Source organism: Olea europaea, chromosome 12 (genome assembly GCF_002742605.1).
Source record: "Olea europaea var. sylvestris chromosome 12, O_europaea_v1, whole genome shotgun sequence".
NCBI classification, from domain to species: Eukaryota; Viridiplantae; Streptophyta; class Magnoliopsida; order Lamiales; family Oleaceae; genus Olea; species Olea europaea.
In genome coordinates this window covers 23,086,530-23,112,841 of record NC_036248.1, presented here as the reverse complement: position 1 = coordinate 23,112,841, position 26,312 = coordinate 23,086,530, and the positions used below count along the sequence as shown (strand labels likewise).

Genomic DNA, 26,312 nt, shown 5'->3' with positions numbered 1-26,312 from the left:
GGATCTGCTCAACTTCTTAGCTACTAGTTGTTATGATTCTTGCTTGATACTGAATGGGGCGGGGACGAGAACTCCCTGTCCTGTTTATAAATTTTTATTCTTTGAATATTAATTAAATTAAGTCCGTATATGGTGTTGATTAAGTTAAAGTTAACAATTAATTTTAATCACACATTTTATGATATTCACAAATTTTTGATCGGCAGATTTCATCAATCTTTATAAAAATTTATAACAAAATCTGATTTTAATCTATATGAACTAAATATTATTAATTATATAAACCTAATTAAATATTTTTTTGAATATTTGAAAAGCATGATAAAAATACTACGTAATACTATTTTTAAACATAATATTAATAATACAAAATAAATTTATTAATTGGGACTGAGCCGACTCGGGGCAAGGATTTTGCTCACAACCCATTCCATTTCTCGATTAATTAGGGAATCCTGGTCCAGTTGCAATCCCTATCAATTTGCTTATGCTATTAGGTTTATTATATCAGCTGCCAACGTTGTTTGTTTGAAATTGGTGTTTGGTTAACTTTAATTTTGAGATTTAAATTTTGAATCCAATCTTAGTATATTGAATCAAAAAGTTTATCAAATCATATCAAATATTCACTTTTTTTGTACGAAGAAACAAATATTTGATTTCTACATTAATGATTTTCTTGTAGTCAAAGTGTTTTTAGATTCGTTCACGTAACAATTTGTTACCCAAATATCTAAAACATGAGATATATAGTTCATTATATGACCGTTGGGGTTTGAATTTCTAGTTCATTTTTTGACGACTTTTCATGAAAAATCTCAACTTTTCATAAATCATTGAAACTTTTTCGTGGCGTATTGATGAAAAACTATGTATGAGAGATAATTTTCCATTTCTAAACTCTATTAAAGAAAACAACAAATCATTCCATACTTTAGTATTCATTGAGTTTTGGAAGTAAAAACACTTGTGCTGAACTGTTTTTTCTTCAACAAGACTTAATCAAGCCTACAAATTATTTGCCAAGAGTCCATTTAAACAGCAGTTAAATACTAGATGGGATAAATATTGTTTGAGGATAATGATTTCTCGTTCGAGCCTTTCTACCTAGTTTTTTGTGCTCTTGATTATATTTTATTTTTATTCGATTCTCCATTTCCTTTGAATATTTTGATATTCAACCAACAGGGTCTCCATTAGTATTCATGTTCACTATTGTGCTACTTTATTATCAAACAGAATAATATCTATAATCTAGCGGTAGTAATTGTTGTCGATTTTATCCCGCAAGTGGACGGATCGTAACAAGTAGTAAAGTGGATCTTTTGAGTCCGAATTATCGTTCCCACGAGGACTATATTTTAGTACTTAATTTATTATTCCTAACTTCTATTTAATGAAAATAAATAAATAAATAGAAATTGAATGTGATTTTTAAATCTAAATACTAAAAAAAAATGCGAATGGATGCAACAGAAAATGATTGAGAATTCAAATAATAAAGGATGTTAGGGCGGAACAATTTCACCTAATGGTCACCTTTACTTCGTAAATCAAGATTCATACAACCTAAAGTAGTGTTCGGTCAAATTCTTCTATGGTATTCAACTTACCCCTCTCGAGTTCTCATTGAGCCTATTTAATTAGTTCAATTTCATATCTCTATGCAAATTAAATTTAATTAAACGCAACATTGGTTCTAAGAATTCACACACGACCGCAGCAATCAATATAGATATCTCTACACGTTATATCAATTTACCGGATTTTAACATGTAGTCTAAACAAATAATCCGTATCTCTACGCAATCATTGTTCACAAATCATCTAATTAGTTATCAAGTAATTAAAAACATTAAGCACGACATTAAAATCAACACATAAAAAAAATTAAAGTACTAAAATCTTAATTCAACGAAATAAAGGTATCCAATTAAGTTACATTGTTCACCCTAAATTAAACTTAACTACGCATAATAATGGAAGAGAAACAAGATAAATTAATGGAAGACATCACCCGGTTTGATTGACAGAATATGAATAGTTTGCAAAAATTCTTTCTGACGTCTTTCTTTTCTGCGTGTTGCCGTGTTCGTGTCCGTCTCCTCAATATTTTTTCCAATCTGCCACCATTATGCATGTTAATATATCAAAACCAGCTACCAATTCCTTTCTTCCCAGCTTTCACGTGTGATTGTTATATAATATATTTATGGCAGCCGGCAACGTGTTCTCTTTTCTCCAAAGTAGCTCCAGTTTCCGTTAGTATATATGAAAAATTTCAGCAACCTACAGCCCTTAATTCTTGACTTTCAAAGGAACCAAACTGCCTCAATTTCTGTGAATGTAAGGCAGTCGAAACTTGATTCAATTTTCCTCCTAACAGCTGCCTTAATTCTTGTCTTTTTCTCAATCCCAGGTAGATGCAATTTAATGGTCTCTCACCCGCCAACCTCTTTCCGCCACAGATTAATTTCAGCAGCAAGTCGCCCCTCCAATTCTCCTCTCTCGTTTTCTGTGCTACTGGAGCCGCCACGATTGACTCCAAGGTGGAGTCAAATTATTCCCCCCAATCGGCTCTCGTCTGTGTGTATATGAGAAAATTGGCTGCCCTCCCCTTTTCTTCTAGGTTTTCACGTATATATATATAAAAAAATTCCCTAGTAGGCACACTTTAATTTACTCTAATTCAAACCCTTTAATGTAATATTACCCATCAAGTCCTCAATCTTTTAAGTTAATGCAATGTAGTCCTTGTACTTGAATTTTGCCACTTTTCGCCCATTTTTGCCTCTTTCCTTCAATTTCTTTTTGTTCATAAAATATACCTATCAAACGTAAAATACAAGAATTTAGGATATAATTTGTCAAAAAAACCCTTAAATATCATTATTTTAAGTATGAAATAAGTGTATAAAATACACTTATCAGTAATGGATCGAGCTGAGCTTCTGTTAAGGGCCAAGCTTGGAGAACTCGTGGTTCGTGAGTTCGAGCCGACCTTAGAACACGAGCTCATTTAATATTTTTGAATTTTTGTTCTTTCTTTCAGAAAAAACCCTCATCATTCTCTTTGACTTGGGATCGACTACTTATTTTTAAGTGTGTGGAGTTAAAATTGTACACGAGCAATTTGATATATTTACATTGTCTATTTTTTTTTAAATAAATAAACATCCGGAAATGAAGAACCCATCTCAAGTTTTTCAAGTATCATCAATGAAGCGTGCAGATGTGTTTTTTGTTTCGATTTCTGATGATTGAGTTAAGATTCTTTTGTTTTACGAGTCTATTCTCCATGCAATCAACTAGAATTAAGTAGGTAACACAATTGCACATATGTTTTAAGAAAAAAGACTTATAGAACAAAAATATCGACTCAATCATCCGATGTTTGACAATTGAGATTCAGAAATTTAGAGTCAAATTTGAAATTAGATTTGAAATATTTCTATTAATTTTTTTTTGGAAAACCATCCTCCTTTTTATCCGGGTAGGGTATCGACTACTTTCGAGTAGGTAGAGTTAAAATTATATACGAAAAACTTATTACGTGTACATATTTTTTAATTAAGCATTCGAAAACGAAAAATCCATTTTCTCAAGTTCAATTTCCAAACACGCCAATTTCCAAATGGACTGGAACTTGAGAAAATGGATTCTTTGTTGTCGGGCTTTGTAATGTAAAGAATAAAAATGAAATCATTGATATATACATAAATTAGGTAATAGAATTTTAATATAAATAGTAAATTATTTAATTGATCAATTGTAAATTTGTAGAGAATAAAGTAAAGAAATATGAGAGAGAGAGAGAGAGAGAGATATGGTTTGAGGGTATTATTTATAGATGGAAAAATAATAATAATAAAGTGAGACCATTGGGTTCCCAAAAGTTTGTTTAGTCACTGTTATAGGAGAGCCACGAGCCGGCTAGCTTGTGGGTGAACGGCTCATGAGCCGGCTCGCTGAATTTGGCGAGTTGAGTGTGTTCGAGCGTGTTTCAAAACGAGTCTGAAGCATCTATGAGTCGAGCTTTTTTTCAAGTTTAGTTCACGAGTCGACGAACTACTTGATTTGATTGCCACCACTACTATAATCAAATCATTTTAATAATAAAAAATCAAAATTCTTGAAGAGGGGCAAAAATTCTTGAAGAGAGACTTCTCTTATTATTAGTATAACTAGTCCTTGTCACGTGCGTTACACGAATGTTGTGTTAATTATGTTTTTATTAGTGTAGAAATTGTAGATGTTAAAAAGGAAAAAAAATGTTAAAGATTTATTGCATTATTCAAGAGTCTTGGGAGCATATTATGATGCATTACAATTGATTCATAAACATAATCATTAATTCCAACAGACATTAATATACCCAACAATAACAATTAAATCGATATGTTAATTGTCGACATGATTAGATATAGTCCAGCTCAAAAAAAATTACTGAATATCCACTGTGAATATCAGGGTTCAAAAATTTATATAGATCTAATAGTTATATCAATAATAGACAGTAAAAAAAATAAAAAAAATAAAAAAAAATTGGAGGCACAATTCAAGAATATCTCACCTTGTTGTCGGTCAAGTTACATAGAGCAATCACACTTGGACGAGAGATATATGACCAACATCATATCATTTGTTTTCACTGCAAGTTGAAGCAGACAATAAATTCATTAAAGAATTGTCTTTAGAAACCTAACTAACAATGCAAATGTGAACTGGAAAATAAAGAAAATATCAATATACATTTAGCCACTTTAGCTGCAAAAGATTTAATTGACTCAGACATGAGATTTGGCAGTAGGTCGAACACATCCTGCAGAAATTAGGAGAAATTAGTAATTATTATCATATTCTGTGTATAATCATTATTTGGAAATTGGAATGCTTCTGCTTAAATTATTGGATTAATGAGGGGATTGATTAGATTTTGATATTTTCTTATTGAATAACGCACATGATTAATTATTGTTCCATCCAATCACATTAAAGATTATATTGAAAGTGACAACATAGCTGATGTATTCACTTTCTTTGGAGTCAAGACCTCTTTAAATTTAAATCTATCCCTCTTTGTTCAGTACCTATGTCTTTGTAGTATGATTTTAAAACTCTAAAAGCAACCGTCTCTGTAATGTCCTGATCATTGTCAAATCAGCTTAAACACTTTACTCAATCAAAATAATTTGTTCTCTAAAGGCATCCAGAATGAAATCTATAAACAAGCACCACAAAAGGCTAGTATGTTTAAGAAGATAAAATCAATCAAATTCAAAGAGCTCTCTGTATGGATCCTTAAACTAACATGCAAATTGCCATTTACAATGCTTTGAAATTTAAAAAAAAATTATTGTTAAGAAGAGAAAAAAATGAAAAATCATTTCTTACATTTTGATAAATTAAAAGTCAGACATTGAAAAGCCAAACATCATGATCAGTAGCCTCCTCCTCTCTCTTAAGCATTTCATAAAACATTTATCTAGCTCCATTCACCCTTTTGAAGCCACATTTTGATCATAATATGTAATAAAACCAAGCTCAATCTAAAACCCAAATTACAAAAAATATGAAGCTCAAACATATATGGGGAAATGCCTGCCAAAAGATTTTTGCCAAAGAATATGAAGCAACAATATGCAACCAAATTGAAAACATAATCGAGAAGAATGTCAAGAAATGTCGCACCAAAAATTTAAGATAATTAACAAAAACTTTAAATTCATCCCACAAATGCTATGAAATGGATTCACCCAAAGAAAGTCAAAATCCCAACAAAACACCATTTTATTTTATTTTTCTTCAATCTTGTTCTTTTACACTTCGTGGTTGGAATATGGGACAATGCGGAGGAGAGAAATTTCTTGACCCTTTTTCTCAATTAGCTTCTTCGTTAGCTGTCCTTGCTATAACAATATTGCATTCTTGGATTGATTAAGAGAATTTGAAATAACATACAAAGAGATAAGAAGAAAAGTGTTGAACTGATGAACGGAGAGGAAGAAATGGATTTTTGGAGATGGATTTGTAGAGATGAAAAAAATAATAATAAATAAAAAAAATCTGCCGAGCAAGCAATGCTCTGCACTGGAACATTACTCTGCATAGTTGGAGAGTACACGTGAACTTTCCACATTGTACGGAGGATTGTGGCACAGTGCAGAGAGTTGGAGACTTGAACTCTCAGGACTATCCGGAGAGTCTGGAGAGTTCACTTGAACTCTCCGAACTATGCGGAGGAGTTTATATATATATATATAATTCTCTATGATTTTCTAATTTAAAAAGGAAAATACATTATTATTAATATATATTCTTTATCACCAGAAGACATTCATAAACAATTTAATTTAAAACCTTCATAGAATTAGGAAATTAAAGAGGAATCTAACTATTAGGATTCAACAAATTTGATGACCACTTAATAGATTATACCAGAAATCTCATATTTCTACTTTAAAAAAAAAAGCTAAAATAAATAAATAATTGCTAAAAGAAAGGAAAAAAATACTGCGGAGCAACTCCGCACAAAACGTGTAGAGTTGCTCCGCACTGAATGTTGTTTTTTTTCCTCTTCTTTAATTTTTTTCTTTCTCCATTTATTGTTTATCATCTTTAATATTATGGCATTCGATAATAGTAATGAATCGACTAAAATACACCTGCACACACACTCAAATAACTGGCTGCTTCAAGAATATGGACAAAATCATAATCATTTTTTTTCTTTTTTATTCTCTGATTTTTTTCACCTTATTTGCCTAACTAGCTTGAAGATATAACATAAATGAGCTAAAATAGTAGTATAATCACAGACAAACAAGAAGTGTACAATATTTACCTTTCAACAACAGAAATGAAAATAGAAAAAACCAAACATCAATAAAAATTCAAGACGTGGGCTTTTTTCCAACCAAAGTGATCCATTAGAACCATTTCATCTTTTGCCATAATTCCTTGCTTGCCTAGTAAAATAAAATAAAATCCTTAATCTTTCGGAACGATTAAAACGGAATGATAATACCCCTCTAAATCGACGTAAAACCATACAATAAAATCAAACCAGCATACAATCAATTCATCGCGAAAATCTATATTTACTTACTAAAAACCTCGTTTCAATAATTTTTTCTATTGTTCTATGATGAAGCTTCAAACCTCTGTAAAAGGAAAAAAAAAAATAGAGGATTAGAATTTTTAGAATGTTAAGGACTGAGAAGACGAAATTAAAAACAATATAGATAAAATATTTGGAAAATGAAAGAAAGAAAAGAGAAGAAATAAATAGAAGAAAGGGGAGAATGAAGGAAAGAAGCATTGGAGGTTGCTTTGTGAAATGGAAGAAGCCAGGGAAAAATGACTGATATGGATAGTTGTATGAAGAGAAGGTGATGCGTGATGGAAATAAAGAAGACAAAAATAAAAAATAAAAAAACATCATTTTGCATTTTGTACAGTAACATGAGATTCATTTACTGTTTAATGAAATAGCGTCATCTCCTTCCCATTTTTAAGAGAAGTTAGAAAAAGAAAAGGAAATTAGTGTTAAAAATGAAATGATAATACCCTCTAAAAAAATCGACCTAGAACCACAGAATAAAATCAAACCAACATATATTCAATTCATAGCAAAATTCGATATTTACTTACCAAAAACCCTTGTTTCAATAATTTAGATTCAAACCTCTGTAAAAAGAAAACAAAAATAGGGAAAGCGGGAAAAAAGAAAGAAAAAAAAAGAATAAAGGAAATTGCTATCGGAAAAAATAATAATAACGACAAATTTGCAAATGTTGTGCACGCAAAATTTTATATTTATCGTATTTTTATTAGCGTATGAATTTTAGTTTTTTGGAACGTTTTTGAAGTAATATGTAGACATGATATAAGAAAATAATTGTAAATTATTTTATAATTGCTTAACAACATTGTGTCATCTAGAAAAAAATATATTTGTATATTTCATGCTTGAATAAGAAATATACGAGATTATACAAACTATTTTCATGTATTCTTTGATAGTGCTGATATGATTGAATTGAATGTGAAGATAATATTTCTAAATTTTGTGTAATTCAATTTTGAAAAATTGAAGATTGAGGACAAAGTTATAAATCAACTTACATATTCATATGCATTTATATTTTGCGTTTCATATATTTTAATATTTATTTTCTATTTATGTTGAAAAAAATTAAAATTTGGAAAATTTTTTGACATTCAGTTTGGTAAGTGAATATATAGTGTTCTGCATTCTCGATATTTGTAATTACAAAAATCGGTATATAAAAATATGGTAAGCTGCAAATACGATAGGCAGTATATACGGTAAAGTGTAAATACGATAACTTGCACGCAAATAAGATAGGTAGGAAACATATACGGTAAGCTGCAAATACGATAAGCAATAAGTTTCAAATACAATAAGCTGCATATACTGTAAGCTAAAAATATGGTACATTTCATATACGGAATTATAATTTGTTATAAATGTATAAAATTTATTTAATATTGAATTTCTTACAATACAATATTGTTTCCTTTTTTATAATTGTATTTTCGGGAATTAAAAAAAAAAAGGTGGTTATGAAATTGACTAATTTGTAAACAAAATTTTGTTGAAGATAAAAATCATTTTTTTATACTATTTGTAAAAAAAAAGTTATCGTAAATTTATTAGTGTAATAAGAAGATTTATTATGATTATTTAAAATTTTTTTAACACCACACAATAAATCCATACTTTTAACATGGTGATTGCAAAGTCTTTTGTGTATCAATAATGATTTTCCATTTGAACAATAATGCCAATTTTTTTTGGCATCATTCTTACTTCTTTTTTTTTCACAGGTTTTACTTTTTTTCATCTTTGTCTTCTTCATATGTTTTGATGCTTTTGTTAGATTCTTTTATTGTTAGCAGTGATTATTTTTTTGAGAGATTTTTTTTGTATTATATTGAAGTTAAATTTATTCTTGTAATTATATTTTTTATTAAATTTAATGCATATTTTTAATTAATAAAATAACAAATTAAATAAATATTATGTTGCATGATTAAATTAAACAAAAGAAATCGTTGGCACAACTCTGCACAATTTGTGCAGAGTGTTCGCACAGTCCGCACATTTTGTGCGGAGAGTTCACACTTTGTGCGGACAGTTTGCACAATCTGTATAGAGTTCCTGCAGTTTGTGCGGAGAGTCCACAACTCCGCACTTTGTGCGGACACTTCGCACATTGTGCGGACTCCCCGCACATTTGGAGACATGACCATACAACATGTGTTATTTTTATTGAAATTATTAAATTAGTAATTATATGAAATTAATTCTAACCATCTTTCCGCAACTACGCAGAGGCTTTTTTTTTTCCGCTTATGTGCAGAGTTTTTTTTTTTTTTTTGGGCTCATGTGCAGAGAGGCTTTTTTTTTTTTTTTTGTCTCTTGCTGTTTATATATACTAATTTTTTTTAATGCTGTTGGCATGATGTGTGTGTTGAAAAATATTTGTCAATCATTATCAACAAAATTCTTTACAAAATGCAAAAATAAAAAAATGATATCACACAAGGTAAAATTAGATTACTTTACTGTTGCATCTACAGTATTGCCTAGGGATGGTAATCGGACTCGCTGGCTCAGGCCGCCCGTGGCTTGGCCTGAAAAAAGCTCGTACTTGCCCGGCTCGAGGCTTGGGCTAGCCCCATTTTTAGGTGCTGGGCAAAGCTCGTGCTGGCCCGTTTGGCTCGCCGACTCGAAGCATATATAAAAAATTAAAAAAAAACTTCCATTTTATTTAATTAAAAAAAAATAATAAAAAAATTTCAAAACCAAACAAACCCCGAGCCGGTCTGGCTCGGCTCGGAAAGGCCCGAGCCAAAAGTTTGGGTCGAGCCTAATTTTTTTTTTTGTCGAGCTTTTGCTCGGCTCAGACCTGAAAAAAGTTCGGATATTTTACCTGAGCCGAGCCCTAGGCTAGAATTTCGGCTCACGACTCGACTCCTTGACATCCCTAGTATTGCCTCTTTGCCCTTTTTATAAGAAGTTGGACAAATTTGATGGAGACCATGCACTCAGCACTCGGTACATGAAAATGACAGTATTTATTCGACTAGGAACACTTGCACTAAAAATTGAAGGTTGAGATTTATTTGTCATAAAAATTAAATTAAAAACTCAAAAGTGTGTGATTTGTAGACCCCACACGCACCAGGAACGATTCCAAGATGCTGTTACGTGGACACTTCGTCATTGATGACGACGTGAATGATGTGATCATTTTCACGACATGTTTCATATTTGCAAATCACCCCCTCTTAAGTTTCGATTAAGTCAAATGGGCATCTTGCATCATTATCCAATTCCATGGATGTATAAAAGAGGTCTTGTAAATATTCTTTCAAGTAAGGTCGATTTCATAGTATTAACTTGTATAATCTTATTCTAATGTATTTCCTTGTGAAGTAATATTAAGCTGTATAACTTGACCTACTACTTTTTTAGGTTGTTTGGACTTCAGTTTAATTTTAATATATTTTTCTCCTCTATTTTTTTTTTCAATAGATCAATTTTCAATAAAATAATATTACATGTAACTTCAAATTTTTTTTTCTTTTAACCATACATTCTTCAAAAATTGCTATTTTCAAAATACATTTTTCCTAAAATTTCATTAAAATTGAGCCCAAGCAAGGGCTAATCACATTCTAAATGGAACAAATGATTATTGATGAATGTATTTAGCCCTTGTTTGATAACTATCTTTCAAAAGAATAAGTTTTTGAATAATAAATTTTTGAAGAATGTACAGTTAAAAAGTAGGAAATTTTTTTGAGTTTACATGAAAAATATTTTATTGTGAATGTGTGATTGAAAATAAGTATGAAATTTTTTTTTTTTGAAAGAATGATTATCAAACAGTGGCTCAAATAAGACTAAATGCAACCAAATGTTAAAAAAATGTGATTATAAAACTTAAGGAAAAATGCAGCAACGATTCTAAACATTTGAATTTTTTTACAGACTTTACTTTAACCTTCAATTTGTATCACCAAAAATCCCAAACTTCTAAAAAATTAGCACTTGAAGTCCAAAATAACGGAAAACATGAGTTCCACTGTTAGTTGACTTGAAAAATAAAATAATTGAATACTTTGACTAATTTAAATAGGGGCTAAATCACATATTAATATTTAAAGCAATTAAATTAAAGATTTGGAGGTAAAGCCTGCAAAAAATTCAAAGGTTTGAAACAGTTGCTACAAATTTTCCTAAAACTTAAGTTGTTCCAAAAGTTCACAAATATGGTATGCAAAAGATGCCAATGTTATTTAATACTATTAATAATAAGACATCAATTTATGTGACACAAATATCATTAAGAGCTTGTTTAGTAGGATTTAAAAGTAAATTAAAATTAAATTTTTGATCGTTATTTCACTATTTCAATCGTCATTTTTGAATTTTTTTTCTCACAGGTAGGACCCACTTTATCTCTAACGATCAAAAAATTAATTATCAAAATTTCTACCAAACAAGCACTAAATGAAAAGAATAATTAAATGAGTAAAGTGATTTCACTCTATTACATGGGATACTTAAAATGGTGGTCTAATACAATTAGTGTTAGACGACATTATTACTATTATTATTATTTTTTTTTAATAAATGTGCAGACTTATGATGAGTTGATAGCAGATAAAAATATATGAAATAAATATTGAGGGGGAAAAAAAAATAGTCATTGGTGGCGTTGACCAACGAGGACGTACGGGAAGCAAAGTGTGGGAGCATGCGGAGGATCGAAAATGCCTCGATTTAACGTGCGCCAACGTTTCTACTATTAATCGAATTCTCACTCGATTTTCTCTCTCATTTTTTTCTCCACCAATTTCACTCTCTCACACTTCTTTCGGATTTGCCGGCACTCCAAAACCCTAGTTTTCGCCAAGCATTTGATTGTTCTCTTGCACCTTTAAACTCCCTAAATCTGAAGGTAATTCCCAATTTAATTTTGGAAATATATTCAGCTACCAACTATATTGTATAAGATATTCATTTCTGCATCTGGTTTACATTTTTGTTTTGATTTAAGTTGAAAGCAATGAATTCAACAATAATTTAAGCTTTCTTTTAAATATTTTTTTGTCAATTTGTTTGAATTGAAGCAGAATTAGAGAGTTAAGAAAGAGATATACATTTTTTATTATCTAAACGTATTCTGCGTATATATACTTTCTTTATTTAAGTCGAGTTCTGTAGGCTTTTCTTCCTTTTTAATAATATTTCTCATGGTATCACAAAGATTTCAGTTTCTTGTAGAATACGATTTTTTGCAGTGAACATAGTAATTTATTGATACAAAATTGATAAACCATGGTTGTTTTATTTTTTATGTTTAATTCTTTCTTTACTTTTTCCTATTCTGCTTACGCACTTATGATTCATTTGATTTGCATCCAGTCTCGAATAATATCCATAGATCACTTTCTTCCATCAAAGAGTTGTTTTGTTTGGTAGAAACTTTCTTTGATCTGCTCACAGGATTTTCATTTATATATCGATTATGTTAGTTTTAATCTGGCAAACTAACTCCATGTATCGAATTTTATTTGCTTGGAACAGGATGACTAGTGGCCAGTTTATGTCTGCATGGATAATGATGTTTCTCAATCGATAAAGCTTGTGATTTTCTCAAATTATATTACATATCTTAGAATGGATCGCCAGGACACTTCAGGTTTTGTTAGTGGTGGATGTTGTCCCATTTTTGGAAGCTACTGTTTGATCTTTACTCATTAGTATTTCCCTTCTTTTCTTCTTCAACCTCGGGAAGTCCAGCAATCTGTTATTTTCATAATTTTAAATTTCATCCATTGATTTGTCTTGAGGGGTGAATTGACGGTGCATGGACAGCACCCCCCACTGTGCTTTTTCTTTGGCCTCTGTGTCAAAAGATCTATGCAAATTTGTCAATTGTCAGGCCTTTGCTGCTCCGGATCTTAATGCACATGGTGTGACAAGATCCTGTTATTCCAACAGAAGCAAGAGGAAACGGAATGTTGTTAATGGGCATATTAACTTGAAAGATGGATCTACTCTGGTTCTTGGTTTGGATCGTTCATCAAGTTTCTACACTGCCATATGCTCAGGGAAAGAAACGGAAGAGTCTTCTATTGATCTTGGTCCAAGTACCAACATCAACCTAGGAGATGACAGGACATCCAACCCAACTAAGGTAGCTGCTGGGGCTCAAAATACACTTGAAGCAAGGAAGCCTAAAATAGACTTAGAATTGAGTCTATCCACTGGACCTGCTGAATCTGATGTCACAACTGTTTCTCAACTCTTTAGTCCTTACCAAAACAATTCCAAGTCAGCAGCATTAGCCTCCACATTTCAACTTGTGGACGAAGGATCAACATCATCTCGTTGGAAAACTGGGCCTCTTGTGTCTCCATTGCAGAATCTAGAGACTTCGATTCCTTTGGATCAAGGCCATTACTGGGACAATCCTACTTCGGCGACCCTAAATGTTGTATCAACTCCAGCAGCAACACCATGCTCAGTTGCTGGTGCTTCTGGGTCAGTTACGAAGCAACAGCAGCGCCGAACCGCTGTGAAAACTTGTAGGTTTGAAGGATGCATCAAGGGAGCAAGAGGTTCTTCTGGTCTTTGTATAGCCCATGGAGGTGGCAGGAGGTGTCAGAGGGAAGGCTGTCAAAAGGGAGCTGAAGGCAGGACAGTTTTCTGTAAGGCTCATGGAGGTGGTCGGCGTTGCCAGTATCTTGGGTGTACTAAGAGTGCTGAAGGTGGTACTGAATACTGTATAGGTCATGGTGGTGGTAGGCACTGCAATCACAAGGGCTGTGTTCGTGCTGCAAGAGGTAAGTCTGGCATGTGCATTCGTCATGGGGGTGGCAAAAGGTGTATGATGGAAAATTGCACCGGGAGTGCTGAGGGAATATCTGGCCTCTGCATATCTCATGGAGGTGGTCGTCGCTGTCAGTATCCTGCATGTACAAAGGGTGCTCAGGGTATTACAATGTTTTGTAAAGCTCATGGTGGTGGCAGCAGGTGTACGTTTTTGGGCTGTACGAAAGGTGCAGAAGGAGGTACTCTGTTATGCAAAGGCCATGGTGGGGGGAAAAGATGTACATTTGTTGGATGCACGAAGAGCGTGCATGGGGGAACTTCATTTTGTGTTAGTCATGGAGGGGGCAAGAGGTGTGCCGTGTCTGAATGCACTAAGAGTGCAAGGGGACGCACGAACTATTGTGTCCGCCATGGGGGTGGAAAAAGGTGCAAGTTTGAAGGATGTACAAAGAGTGCACAAGGAAGCACTGATTTTTGCAAAGCGCATGGTGGTGGAAAACGCTGCTCTTGGGGACAGTTGAGTTCAGAGTTTGGTAGTCAAGGTGCCATTCCATGCGACAAGTTTGCTAGAGAGAAATCTGGCTTGTGCATTGCCCACAGTGCACAAATTCAAGATAAACATATGCACAAGAGTGTTTCTATGGTTTCTGCAGTTCAGGATCTACCCCCTAGCTCATTTTCCCAGTTGAAAGAGTTTTCTGCAACTGGAAGCGTTCTTTCTGATTGCATTGGTACATGGATTGAATCAAAGGGTTATAGGCAACAACTGATTACTACGCGGATTTCACCACAAGAAAATTTCACTCATGGAAGCATGAGCTTGAATGATTTGTCTCTTCCAGAAGGTAGGGTGCATGGAGGAAGCTTAATGACTTTGCTTAAGAGGAAGTACAAGCACAAGCAACAATAATCAAGAAGTTGGTCGAAATTTGGAGCCAATAAAATCTTATCCTATGCCTCATAGTTGGGTGTAAGTTAAATTCATCCCATTATGCTGTCTTCTTCCCAGGCAGTTCTATTGGTTTCAAAAGATTTCTATTGCATTTTGTTTGTCTTTGGAGTTGGTACTGTGGATAAGGAATCCTTATCTCATTCATTGTGTTATATTGTGCTTGGGAACTTCAGAAGTCCAAGAATTTAAAGTATTGAATTCGGGTCTGTATAGTTTCTGTTTTAGTCAAGGCTGTTTTGAGTCTTCTGTAAATCAGGGGCGGAGCCCCATTAGGTCCAGTGCGGGCAGAACTTTTGGGCTCCACTAGGCCCAAATAATTTTTTTTTCTTGAAAGCCTAGTTAACAAGTAACAATCCAGATGGAAGCCCAACCCAAGTAACCACAGCCCATGACCCATTTACGTTTATCGACTCGGACCCAGTGACCCAGACCCATCATTCTTAACCCGTTTGAAATAAGAATCAGGCCAAACCCTTAATCCATTAATTGCCTCTCTCTCCATACTCGTCTCTCGCCTGTGCTCTCAAAGTCGAAGCTCCGCCCATCTCCGCCCCTGCACCGGTGGCCTGCATCTCTTAGATTAGGGGCTTTAATCTCCTTCCCTTAGTTCCCTGTAAGTGTAAGCTCCGCCCCTGCTGTCTAGATTAGGCCGAAACTGAAATCAGTGAAGTGCATCTCCTAGATTAGGCCGCAACTAAACCGTCGTCTGCCAGGCGCCACCGCACAGTCCACACCAGCTGCCGCCTGTAAAGAAGGTAATTAATTTCGAATTTAGATGTTCTTCCAAATTCCAACTAAACTGCCGTGAGCCGTTTGCCGGTGTGAGTCTGCGAGATACAAAGATTATTTTTAATTTATGGCTGCTGCTGCCTAATTTTCATTTCTTCGATTTTGTCTGCTGCCTAATTTTCATTTCTTCGATTTTGCATATTCTCATTAATTCAGTCATTCTCACTCAGTCACTCTGTCACACAAGGATAACTTAGTATGTAAATTTATGTTGTGAAATTGGATTGATAGTGTGAAATTATGAATTAGATTGTGAAATAGTATAAATTGCATTGTGAATTTGTGATGTGGAAGGTGAATTGATATTGTGAAATTGGATTGATAGTGTGAAATTGGAAATTGTGAATTGTGAAGTTGATTGTGAAATAGTATAAATTGCATTGTGAATTTGCGATTTGGAAGGTGAATTGATATTGTGAAATAGGATTGATAGTGTGAAATTGTGAATTAAATTGTGAAATTGTATAAATTGCATTGTGAATTTGCGATTTGGAAGGTGAATTGATATTGTGAAATTGGATTGATAATGTGAAATTGTGAATTGGATTATGAAATGTGAATTGCACTTGCGAATTGAAATTGTGAATTTATGATCCTTTTGTTATTATGAATTATTCTCACTCACTTCAAGTAATAACTGGATATCAAATGTTTAAATCCAGATATCAAATGAATAAATACTTTCAACGAAAAAGGAACGTAGATAGTGTTGATGAGGGGGTATCGAATAATGTGGAAGTTGATGAGGGGTTATCGAATGATGTGGAAGTTGATGAGGGGTTATCGAATGATGTGGAATTTGATGTCACAAAACTTCCAACTGACCCTGGTCTAAGGATACCCATTTTGGATTACAATGCTAACATCCGAGATGAAGTTCGAAGAGCATATATGTTAAAGGGTCCTTGTCAGCCTCAAGATCATGACTTTCCAAAGCGACAATTTGGAGTAACAATTAGACGATTCAATCTTTCGTGGTTTAAAGAGTTCAGTAGTTGGTTTGTGTACAGTATAAAGAAGGATGCTGCTTATTGTTTGTATTGTTATCTTTTCAGAACAAGATCTGAAAAGCAAAGTGGAGGTGAGTCTTTTGTTGGCGAATGTTTTACATACTGGAAAGATAAAAAAATGCTTCATACTCATGTTGGGCTTCATGATAGTGCACATAATCAAGCTCGCATTAAATGTGAAGTGTTGATGAATCAAGAGCAACACATTCAATCAGTTTTCTACAAACAGTTAGAACAAGCAAGAAATGCATATGTTACATGCCTTAATGCATCCATTGATTGTGTTCGAGTTCTTTTGCGACAAGGGCACTCATTTCGAGGTCATGATGAATCTGAGGATTCTCTCAATCCAGGTAACTTCTTAGTGCAATATCAATTTTTGGCTGTTCATAATGAAGTTATCAGTGCCGTCACATTGGGAAATGCTCCTCACAATTGCAAATTGACATCACATGATGTTCAAAAGGATATAGTAAATGCTTGTGCTATTGAAACGATCAATGTTATTATCAAAGATGTTGGCGACTCGCTATTTTCTATTCTAGTTGATGAATCTTGTGATGTGTCAATGAAGGAGCAAATGTCTATTGTTTTACGTTATGTAGACAATAGTGGGCATGTCAATGAACGCTTCATAGGGATTGAACATGTTACAAGTACCACGGCTCTATCACTTAAGGCTGCAATTGATAAGGTATTTTCTAGATATAACTTGAGTATGTCTAGATTGAGAGAACAAGGTTATGATGGAGCAAGTAATATGCAAGGTAAGTTTAATGGTCTGAAAACACTCATTTTGAATGAGAGTCCATGTGCCTTTTACATTCACTGTTTTGCTCATCAACTCCAACTTGCGCTTGTGGCTGTGGCAAAGAAGAACATCCCTATTACTAACTTCTTTGGTGTGGTTGGGAACGTAATAAATACTGTTGGAGCATCTTCCAAACGATGTGATCTTCTTCGAGAAAAACAATTAGACTTTATTGTTGAGGCATTGGAAAAAGGTGAGATTTTAAGTGGACGGGGACTTAATCAAGAAACGACCCTTCAGCGCTCTGGTGATACACGATGGAGTTCACATTATAATTCTTTGGTCAACTTGTTTGCCATGTTCTCTTCTGTTTTAGATGTACTTGTAATAATTATTGAAGATGAGTCTTGTTCTTGTGATCAAAGATCTGATGCAACAAATTTATTGGAGTTGATACAAAGATTTGATTTTGCATTTAATCTACAGTTGATGAGAAGTGTGTTGGGGATTTCAAATGAACTGTCAAAGGCATTGTAAAGAAAAGATCAAGATATTGTGAATGCAATGCAATTGGTGAGATTGTGCAAACGATGACTCCAAATAATGAGAGACGAAGGGTGGGACTCCTTTTTGGAAGAAGTATGTTCTTTTTGTCAAAAACATTATATTCATGTACCCAATATGGATGATATGTTTGTACGCCTTGCAATTCGTGGTCGCCCTCAGCGTAATTCTCCAGAAATTATAAATTTACATTATTATCGAGTAGATTTGTTCTACTCTGTCATCGATTTACAACTTCAAGAATTGAATGATCGTTTCTCGGAGGTAAATATAGAGTTACTCCTTTGTGTAGCTTGTTTATGCCCACAAGATTCATTTTCTTCTTTTGACAAGAAAAATTTGATTAGACTTGCTGAGCTTTATCCATTAGATTTCTCTGCAGTAGATGGTATTGTACTTAACGATCAACTTGAGACTTATATTTTTGACATGCGCTCTAACAAAGAGTTTGAAGGGTTGAATGACCTTGGTGATCTTGCGGAGAAATTAGTTTTGACAAAGAAAGATAAGGTATATCCATTGGTTTACAGACTTTTGACTTTAGCATTGATTTTACCGGTTGCTACCGCTACTGTGGAGAGAGTTTTTTCTGCAATGAGCATCGTAAAGAATAGATTGCACAATCGGATGGGTGATTAGTGGATGAATGATGGTACTATTGTTTATGTAGAGAGAGATATATTTTTGAAGCTCGATAATGAAGTTACTGTACGACGATATCAAAACATGAAAACTCGCAAGGAACAAGTTTAATATATAAATTATGTCGTTTTTAGTGTTATTGTAATATTGTTTTATTTTTTTATCATCATTAAATCTATGACCAAAACCTCGAAGTTCGGCGTCGAAAAATGATGTCCGCACTGAACATAAATTCTAGCTCCGCCCCTGTATGTCGTTTTTAGTGTTATTGTAATATTGTTTTATTTTTTTATCATCATTAAATCTATGACCAAAACCTCGAAGTTCGGCGTCGAAAAATGATGCCCGCACTGAACATAAATACTGGCTCCGCCCCTGCTCGAACCGCCAGATAAGCTATCTCCCACTCTTGACAAAGGCAACTTGCTTGCCTTCTTTCACCATCCCTTGCTTCTACGGATTGATAATGAAACAGTAAGAAAAAAGACCAATATATCATGTCTTCGAGGACAACACAAAATACAAATCCAGAAACATATTTAAAAAAAAATAAAAAAAAATAGAAAGAAACCATAATAAACCACTTATTGACTACTTATTTTGTTACTATGGATCATTATATTCAAGAAGAAAATATTGATATATGTATCAATTTATTTTGGCACAAAGAACTGACTAAAATTTAAAATGTTTTCGAGTGGTCTTTTAACACGTTACACTCCATCATTCACTCACCATGTTTCATTGGTCATTGAAATTTAGCATAGTGAACTTCATAACCCATTCGCCACATTTCATTAGTTATTGAACTTATACTTTCGTTATACTTTATTATCTAAACTTTAAAATACTTTCGGGTGGTCACTCTCGTTGAAGTCAACTTTTTAGAAAGCTAAAATGTTTTAAGTATAAAATACAATACACGAAGACGACACCCTTGTTTCCTTTTGAATTATCTTGTACAACTCTAAGAATTATAATTTGTTAGTCTTGATTAATATTTTGACTCTAAATAAAAAATTTTACTGCTTGTTTGAGATATAAATTTTTACTTTCTTGATTTGGGTCTACAATCTCAATTGAAATAAAGAAATAATTTCTCTATTTTATTTTCTCGACGCAAAGGAGGGTTATAATCTAATTTAAGTTTTATGTCAATTTGATGATAGTATTCTACTTTCTCTTTGAACATAACTTTTGACGATTACAGAAATTCTATCTTCTCGATAAATATCATTATTCTCGTCATAATTGATAGTTTCATTATACAGTTGATGTTTATTTTTTTCTTGATCTAGGTTGATAATCATAGAAAACTTTATTCGGAAATATTAAGAAGTCTAGTAACCACTCAGAAGCATATTAAAGTTTCGTGAATAAATTGTGGCGGAAGTATAGTTCAATTATTAATGAAATATGGTAAGCTAGTGAGCCAGTGATGAAAGACAACGTGTTAAAATTCAATTACGACTAAGAAGCATGTTAAAGCTCAAATGACTAATAAAATATAATGATGGAATGCAACATGATAGAGTTTAGTGACCACTCAAAAATATTTTAAAGTTCATTGAGTAGTAAAGTGTGGCGAAAGTATAAGTTCAATGACTAATAAAACATTTAACTCAATGGATAAGAACTTGCATGGTAGACTTCATGTGTAGATTAACAATATTTCTATTCTCTATGATCATTAGATGTGATTTTATTTTTCTTTTAAAAAATAAAATAAAATATACTTATGTTGTAGCATTTAATATATAGATAGAACTTATTGGAGAGTAATTTTGAATTGATTCTATGTTCATTAATCATCAACTTTGCATTAACATGCGCGACTAGGAAAATTAATGTAATGGCACTAAGAAAGAATGAAACTAACTTTTACCAACGCTTTTGTCAGCTTATTTTTTGTCCATATTTGGCGTAAATTAAAATCAGATTTTTTGTAAATTTTCAAAAAAGTTAGCCCCCTGTTTAACAAAATTTATTTTCAAACTCTTTCTTCTACACTCATTTTCAACCACACATTCATACAGTAAAATATTCTACACTTAAACCTAATTTTTTTTTTCTTTTTAACCACACATTTTTCTAAAAGTTACTATTAAAAACATTATTTTGTGAGAAATAATGGCCACCAAATAGGAGCGTAACAAAATGTGTGTCTAAAAAATTGAGAGTCTTACAAAATGTGTGTATAAAATTAATTATTGATTTAGATTAAAAATTTTTTTTTTTATCAAATTTTAATCCATACCAAACAAACTTTATGACATTTTTGTATTATAAAAGAAAAGAAAAACTAATTTTTTTTTTTTATGTATTATACCACTGAACCTTGTCCTTTATACTAGAATAGGTAATTAGCAAAAAATGTCCCCATTATTTGTACTCATTATGAAGATAGTCACAATCGTTTCGAACTTGACATTTACAGTCTCATTTCAAATATTTATTGTAGAGTTAATCTTTGCTGTCATATTCCATTAAATCTTTTCTCAAAATATAGGTAATTAACGCAAAAAGTTCATATCGTTTGTCTTTATTGCACAAGTCATCCCTATTGTCTCAATTTTACATTTTGGCTCTCAAATCGACATTTCTTTGTACAAAAGGTCCTACCGTCTCGAAGCATCATGCCTTTATCGTTTGAAATTGGGGAGGGATAACGTGGAATTAGCTAACACTCAATAAGTAAACCTATGTATATGATGTATGCTTATGATATGCACATAAATGACTTTAAAATAAAAATATTTCTCGATATGTATTCTAATTTTGTTCATTTCTTTAAAAACTTAATATTGATGTTGTGAGCTCACTTGATGTATCGCCTAGCCAATTAGAATACAGTAGGCAATTATTATTTGAAATCCGGTCGAGTCCTACTAGTAGTCCCGCAAAGCGGTTAATATTAAACATTATCATTGAACATTGGTCGGGTGCGCGGGTCCTCCACGCCCTATTTTCCACTTATACCTTTCATAGCATAAACATACACCCCATAATAAAAAACAATCGGGATACATATATTTTTAAAACACTCATTGACTCATAACATCTAGAAGCTTTTTATTCCTTCAAACTTCATGCATGCTCATGAATGTATTGATGTGCATGAATATGTCAAGAAGCATTAGTAACATAACCTTCATAATCAAATATCAAGATCACATAACAACAAATTTTGGTAAAAAATTTATACATTTATTAATGTAACGTGCGCATGAAAACAATGTGAGGTTTACTTACCTTGAGTCTCACCAATTTACTTCTAGAGAGGTAAGTGGACATGTCCCTAGCAGCTCACGAAGTCAATGTGCCTAGGATCCTAGTTGATTGCCATTAATTAATTTATTTATTCGCCTTTATAGACATTAATAAAGAAAATATAATAATAGAGTTTAGATGTGTCTCAATTCTTCAAGACGGTGAAGTGTGCCTCAACTAAATAATGTGCATCGGCATATAATTAACATCCCGTGGCTTGTTGAATCGTTTGGATTTCTACTTATTCATGCCTACATAAATAGTGTACTAAAACATAGCATCTACTGCATTTGCTCTTAAATTAATGATGACACTCAAACAGAGCAATTTCCTATAGGGATCTTACCGACCCCTCACTGTAGAGGTCGATCCCACATGAAAAAAAAAAANAATTGTGAGGGATTTGGCAAGGGTCCGTAAAACAGAAGTGTAGCAGCATTCTAGCAATATATAGTAAGTCAAAAGAGAATTTTCACTTTGTAGAATCGTCCTTCATGACATCATCATCATCATCATTATTTTTTGGAGATTAAATAGATAACCAAAATCCATAAGAATAAAATAATTTCTTAAATAAAAATATCAGCAAACAAGAGTAAAAGATCAATGGAATATTATATAAAGTAAAATAAAGTTTCCTGCAATTGAAAAGGTGCATCTTTGATACATAAATGTTGTGAAAAATGAGGAAATTGGCTAGCCATCAGAATTCCACTACGTTGGAGACTAAATTACAAAAATGTGAAATAAGCTTATTAAAATTTTAATATAAAGTTTGAGCAAAATGATGAGAGTAACAACGAACAAAACTAAATTATAGATTTATATCAATACAGGTATTAATCCTGGTATCTTGTCTCAAGATGCAAGATTCACAATTCCACAACTTGAAGCAAATGATGAGTGGTTTCATAGAGGGTCGGCTTCTCGACGTGATTGCAAGGAGGTAAAGAAATGGGTAGAATTCTTGATTCTAACCTAATGATATTTAATGAGATAAATTAATTAGAATTATGTAGATAGACCTTAATCTACTCTTAGTAACTTATTTAGTTCTTAATTTGATTCTATTAGTTATTAATTTCCATTTGTAATTATTCATTTTATATTTCCCAATTTACTTACACAAAAAGTGAGCAGAAAGAAAATATTCCCATTCAATGTCTAGGTTCAATCCATAAGAATGATTAATAATAATCACATAATAACCTAAATATATTATACAATAAAATTCACGTTTAATAAAATTATAAGCATAAATTAGTAAAGTATTAGGCATGTTGATTGAACTTTGACCCAAAAAAATGTCGCCAGCAAATCCCTAGCTCGTCCCCTCCAAACCTGCACACAGAACACCGCGTTAGGAGGCAAAGGCCGCCCGTCAAGAAAAAAGGTTCTGCGACCATTTGCACTCCGATGGTCAATTTAACTGTCGGACAAGAGAATATGAGTGCAAGAGAGGGAGAGGAGATTTGGATAGGATTAGGAAAACATACCTGAAAATGAAATGGATTATCATATATATAGAAAATCGAGGCGGGCCTTGTGGGCATTAATGGGCCTCGTCCAAGTCCAATAGTAAGGCCCAAAATGCAATAATTTATATGTATAACAATAGTCCCCCAAGTCTAAATCGTATATTTATATGCAGGTCGAATTTGAAATATGAATTGTCAAATAGGCGATACCCCATCGGTCCCCCACTTCCATCATGCGTATGCCACGTAATTAAGGATATATTATGTGTATAACAATAATCCCCCAAGTCTGAGTCGTATAGTTATATGTGAGTCGAACTTGAAATATAAGCTGCTAAATAGGCGAGGTCTTATAGATTACTTAAAAAAATATGAGTAGCTCCAATAAGCGAGACTTACGAACTACCTCGAAAAATATGCATTGGTGCCAAACAAGCAAGGACTTACCAATTGCCTCGAGAATATAAACCGCTCCAATAATTGAGGATTTACGAACTACCTCAAAAAATGTGTGCGAGTCAAAATAAGTGAGGAATTACAAATTGCATTGAAAGATAGATGCTACATATAATTTTTCGAAATTTCGGCAACATCTCCTCTATAATATGAACTAAACCAACCTGCAATATAATATAATATGTCCACGACACGTATACCAAATGACTTGGGATCCATTCGCCCCTCAAATTACTCATGATGATAAAGTGAATGATAACATATTAAATTTCTCCAAGATATAATATGAAGAGAGTCTGTTATGCATCACAATAAATCATATACTCACACAGCTCAGCGTATTAGTAGTGCTATAGTGAAGTAAGTAACAAAATGTCGGTAATAAAATGAAAATGATGATAACGTGACATACGTACTGTCTGTAATGAAAATAATGTCATGGGTCACGAAGCATGCTATCAGTGTTTTGACATATGTACTTTACAACAATAATATAATGTATGTGCTAGTAGTAATATGTAATGATATTAAGACACTAGTATCACAATAGTCCTCCAAGTCTAAATCGAATATTTATATGTGGCTTGGACTTGAAATATAAGCCATTGTTATAAAGCTAATGTTGAGACAGGACTGAATATATAAGCCGCTATGATAAGCTAATGTAGAGGCGATGCAAGAACATAAGTAAAAGAGGCGATGACATAAAGAGAGACGAGCCTATTGGATGAGGCGAGTCTGTTGGATGAGGTGATGTCGTAAAGAGAGGCGAGCCTTTTGGATGAGGCGATACCATGAAGAGGAGGCCAACCTATCGGATGAGGCGATGTTGTGAAGAGGCGAGCCTGTTGAATAAGGCGATGTCGTGAAGGAAGGCGAGCCTGTTGGATGAGAAGATGCCGTGAAGAGAGGCAAGCCAGTTGAATAAGGCGATACTGTAAAGAGAGGCAAGCTTGTTGGATGAGGCGATGCCGTGTAGAGAGGCGAGCTTGTTAGACTTGAGTGGAAGTTGTGATGAAGCCTCAAAGAGAAAAGGTTTATGGGCTCGCCATAGAATAAATTGACATCTCGCAAGACCAGGAATAAGCGTTTGGCGAGGCGGGGTATAGACATCCCACGAATAACTGTCGAACTATTGGAGTTTTATAAGCGGGCCTCAGATGGACGAGGTCTTACAACTAAGCTCAACAATGGTGAGGGGCGAGGAATAAATATCTCACGAAGCCAGAAATAAACATCTGACAAGGTGGGGAATAGACATCCTACGAATAACTGTCGAACCATCGGAGTCTTATAATTGAACCTCGAATGGACGAGACTTACAACTGAGCTCAATGATAGTAAGAGGTGAGGAATAAACATCTCGCAAAACGAGAAATAAGCATTTGATGAGGCGGGGATTAAACATCCCGCAGAAAAGGCCAAGAAAGGCTCTTTTTGCAGGGGCAAACACATCTGGCGATTTGATTCTTCCTTTCTTCAAGGAACGAGGAATCCAAAATGTCACCTCTTTTTTTATTTAAGGAACGAGGGCTCAAAAATATCACATATTCCTTTATTCAAGGAGCGAGGACCCCAAGATATTGTCCATTCCTTTATTCAAGGAATGTGGACTCATAGAATGCTGTCTTTCATAATAAGAAATTCGCGAGCTTGAGCTCACCTTCAATGATGCAAGGTCTTAAAGCTTGCCTTGAAAATGCGGTATAATGTATTAGGCCTTAGAGCTTCTCAAAATTCGTATCTTTCAAGTAGACGATCTTTTGCTTGATGATTCAGAAGATAAGGATGAAAATATAGATGATGCAACAACGTTAACAATTTTTTATTTTTAGCTCGAAAAATGCACAGTTGCTCAATAGGATGCAAGCAAACTCTACACTGAATAGCTCATTAAACAAGAGGAAATTCCTTTCAACATGAATAAGAGCCATTTCCATTATTTTTCTTTGATTACAGTTCAAGCTGAATTTATATCTATCTAAGTATATTTAGATATATATCTATCAGATCATGGTGAGATTCAAGGAGTTCACGGTTGAGGGCTGGGGCTTGACTCCCACTCCCAGTAGTATGTCTTCAGTTGTTCGCTTGGGACAATGCTCTGTGCTTTCCTGTATGTGTGGAATTCCCCTCGAGTTAGTTATTCTATTTATGGAAATCAGAGGATTACATTCGAAAAATGGGTGGTGTGCTCTAAAATGCTCTCTTTGCAAATGGAGATGCTATGTGAATGCCTTAATGGTTGTAAATAGGGGCTCTAGTAAACAAACATATCTCAACAATTATCAATCGAAGGCCATGAAACGGATTCGTCCAGAATTTTAGAAGATGCCTATTTTCATAACAAACAAAGGATTCTCTTCCCAATCCAATGCAACAATTCCAACAAGAGTACCAATACCAAATTTAAAAATATCCCCCAAAAGCAACAAACTAGCCCAACAATGTAATAAATGCCATATTAACAAAACATGATAGAGAATTCCAAAGGCATGTATTTTCTTGATATCTTGTGCTT

General features: G+C 33.5%; 2 protein-coding genes across 2 annotated transcripts; both read left to right on the top strand.

The window, feature by feature from the left end:
- Positions 1 to 11,838: 11,838 nt before the first annotated feature.
- LOC111406121 (probable WRKY transcription factor 19) lies at positions 11,839 to 15,029 on the top strand. The gene is made up of 2 exons (XM_023035337.1): positions 11,839 to 11,999; positions 12,629 to 15,029. Exon 2 carries the CDS (start codon positions 12,912 to 12,914, stop codon positions 14,787 to 14,789), a length of 1,878 nt encoding a protein of 625 aa, XP_022891105.1. The 5' UTR covers positions 11,839 to 11,999; positions 12,629 to 12,911; the 3' UTR covers positions 14,790 to 15,029.
- Positions 15,030 to 16,226: 1,197 nt separating this feature from the next.
- Positions 16,227 to 17,918, top strand: LOC111406802 (zinc finger MYM-type protein 1-like). The gene has a single exon (XM_023036174.1). It carries the CDS (start codon positions 16,227 to 16,229, stop codon positions 17,916 to 17,918), a length of 1,692 nt encoding a protein of 563 aa, XP_022891942.1.
- Positions 17,919 to 26,312: the final 8,394 nt, after the last annotated feature.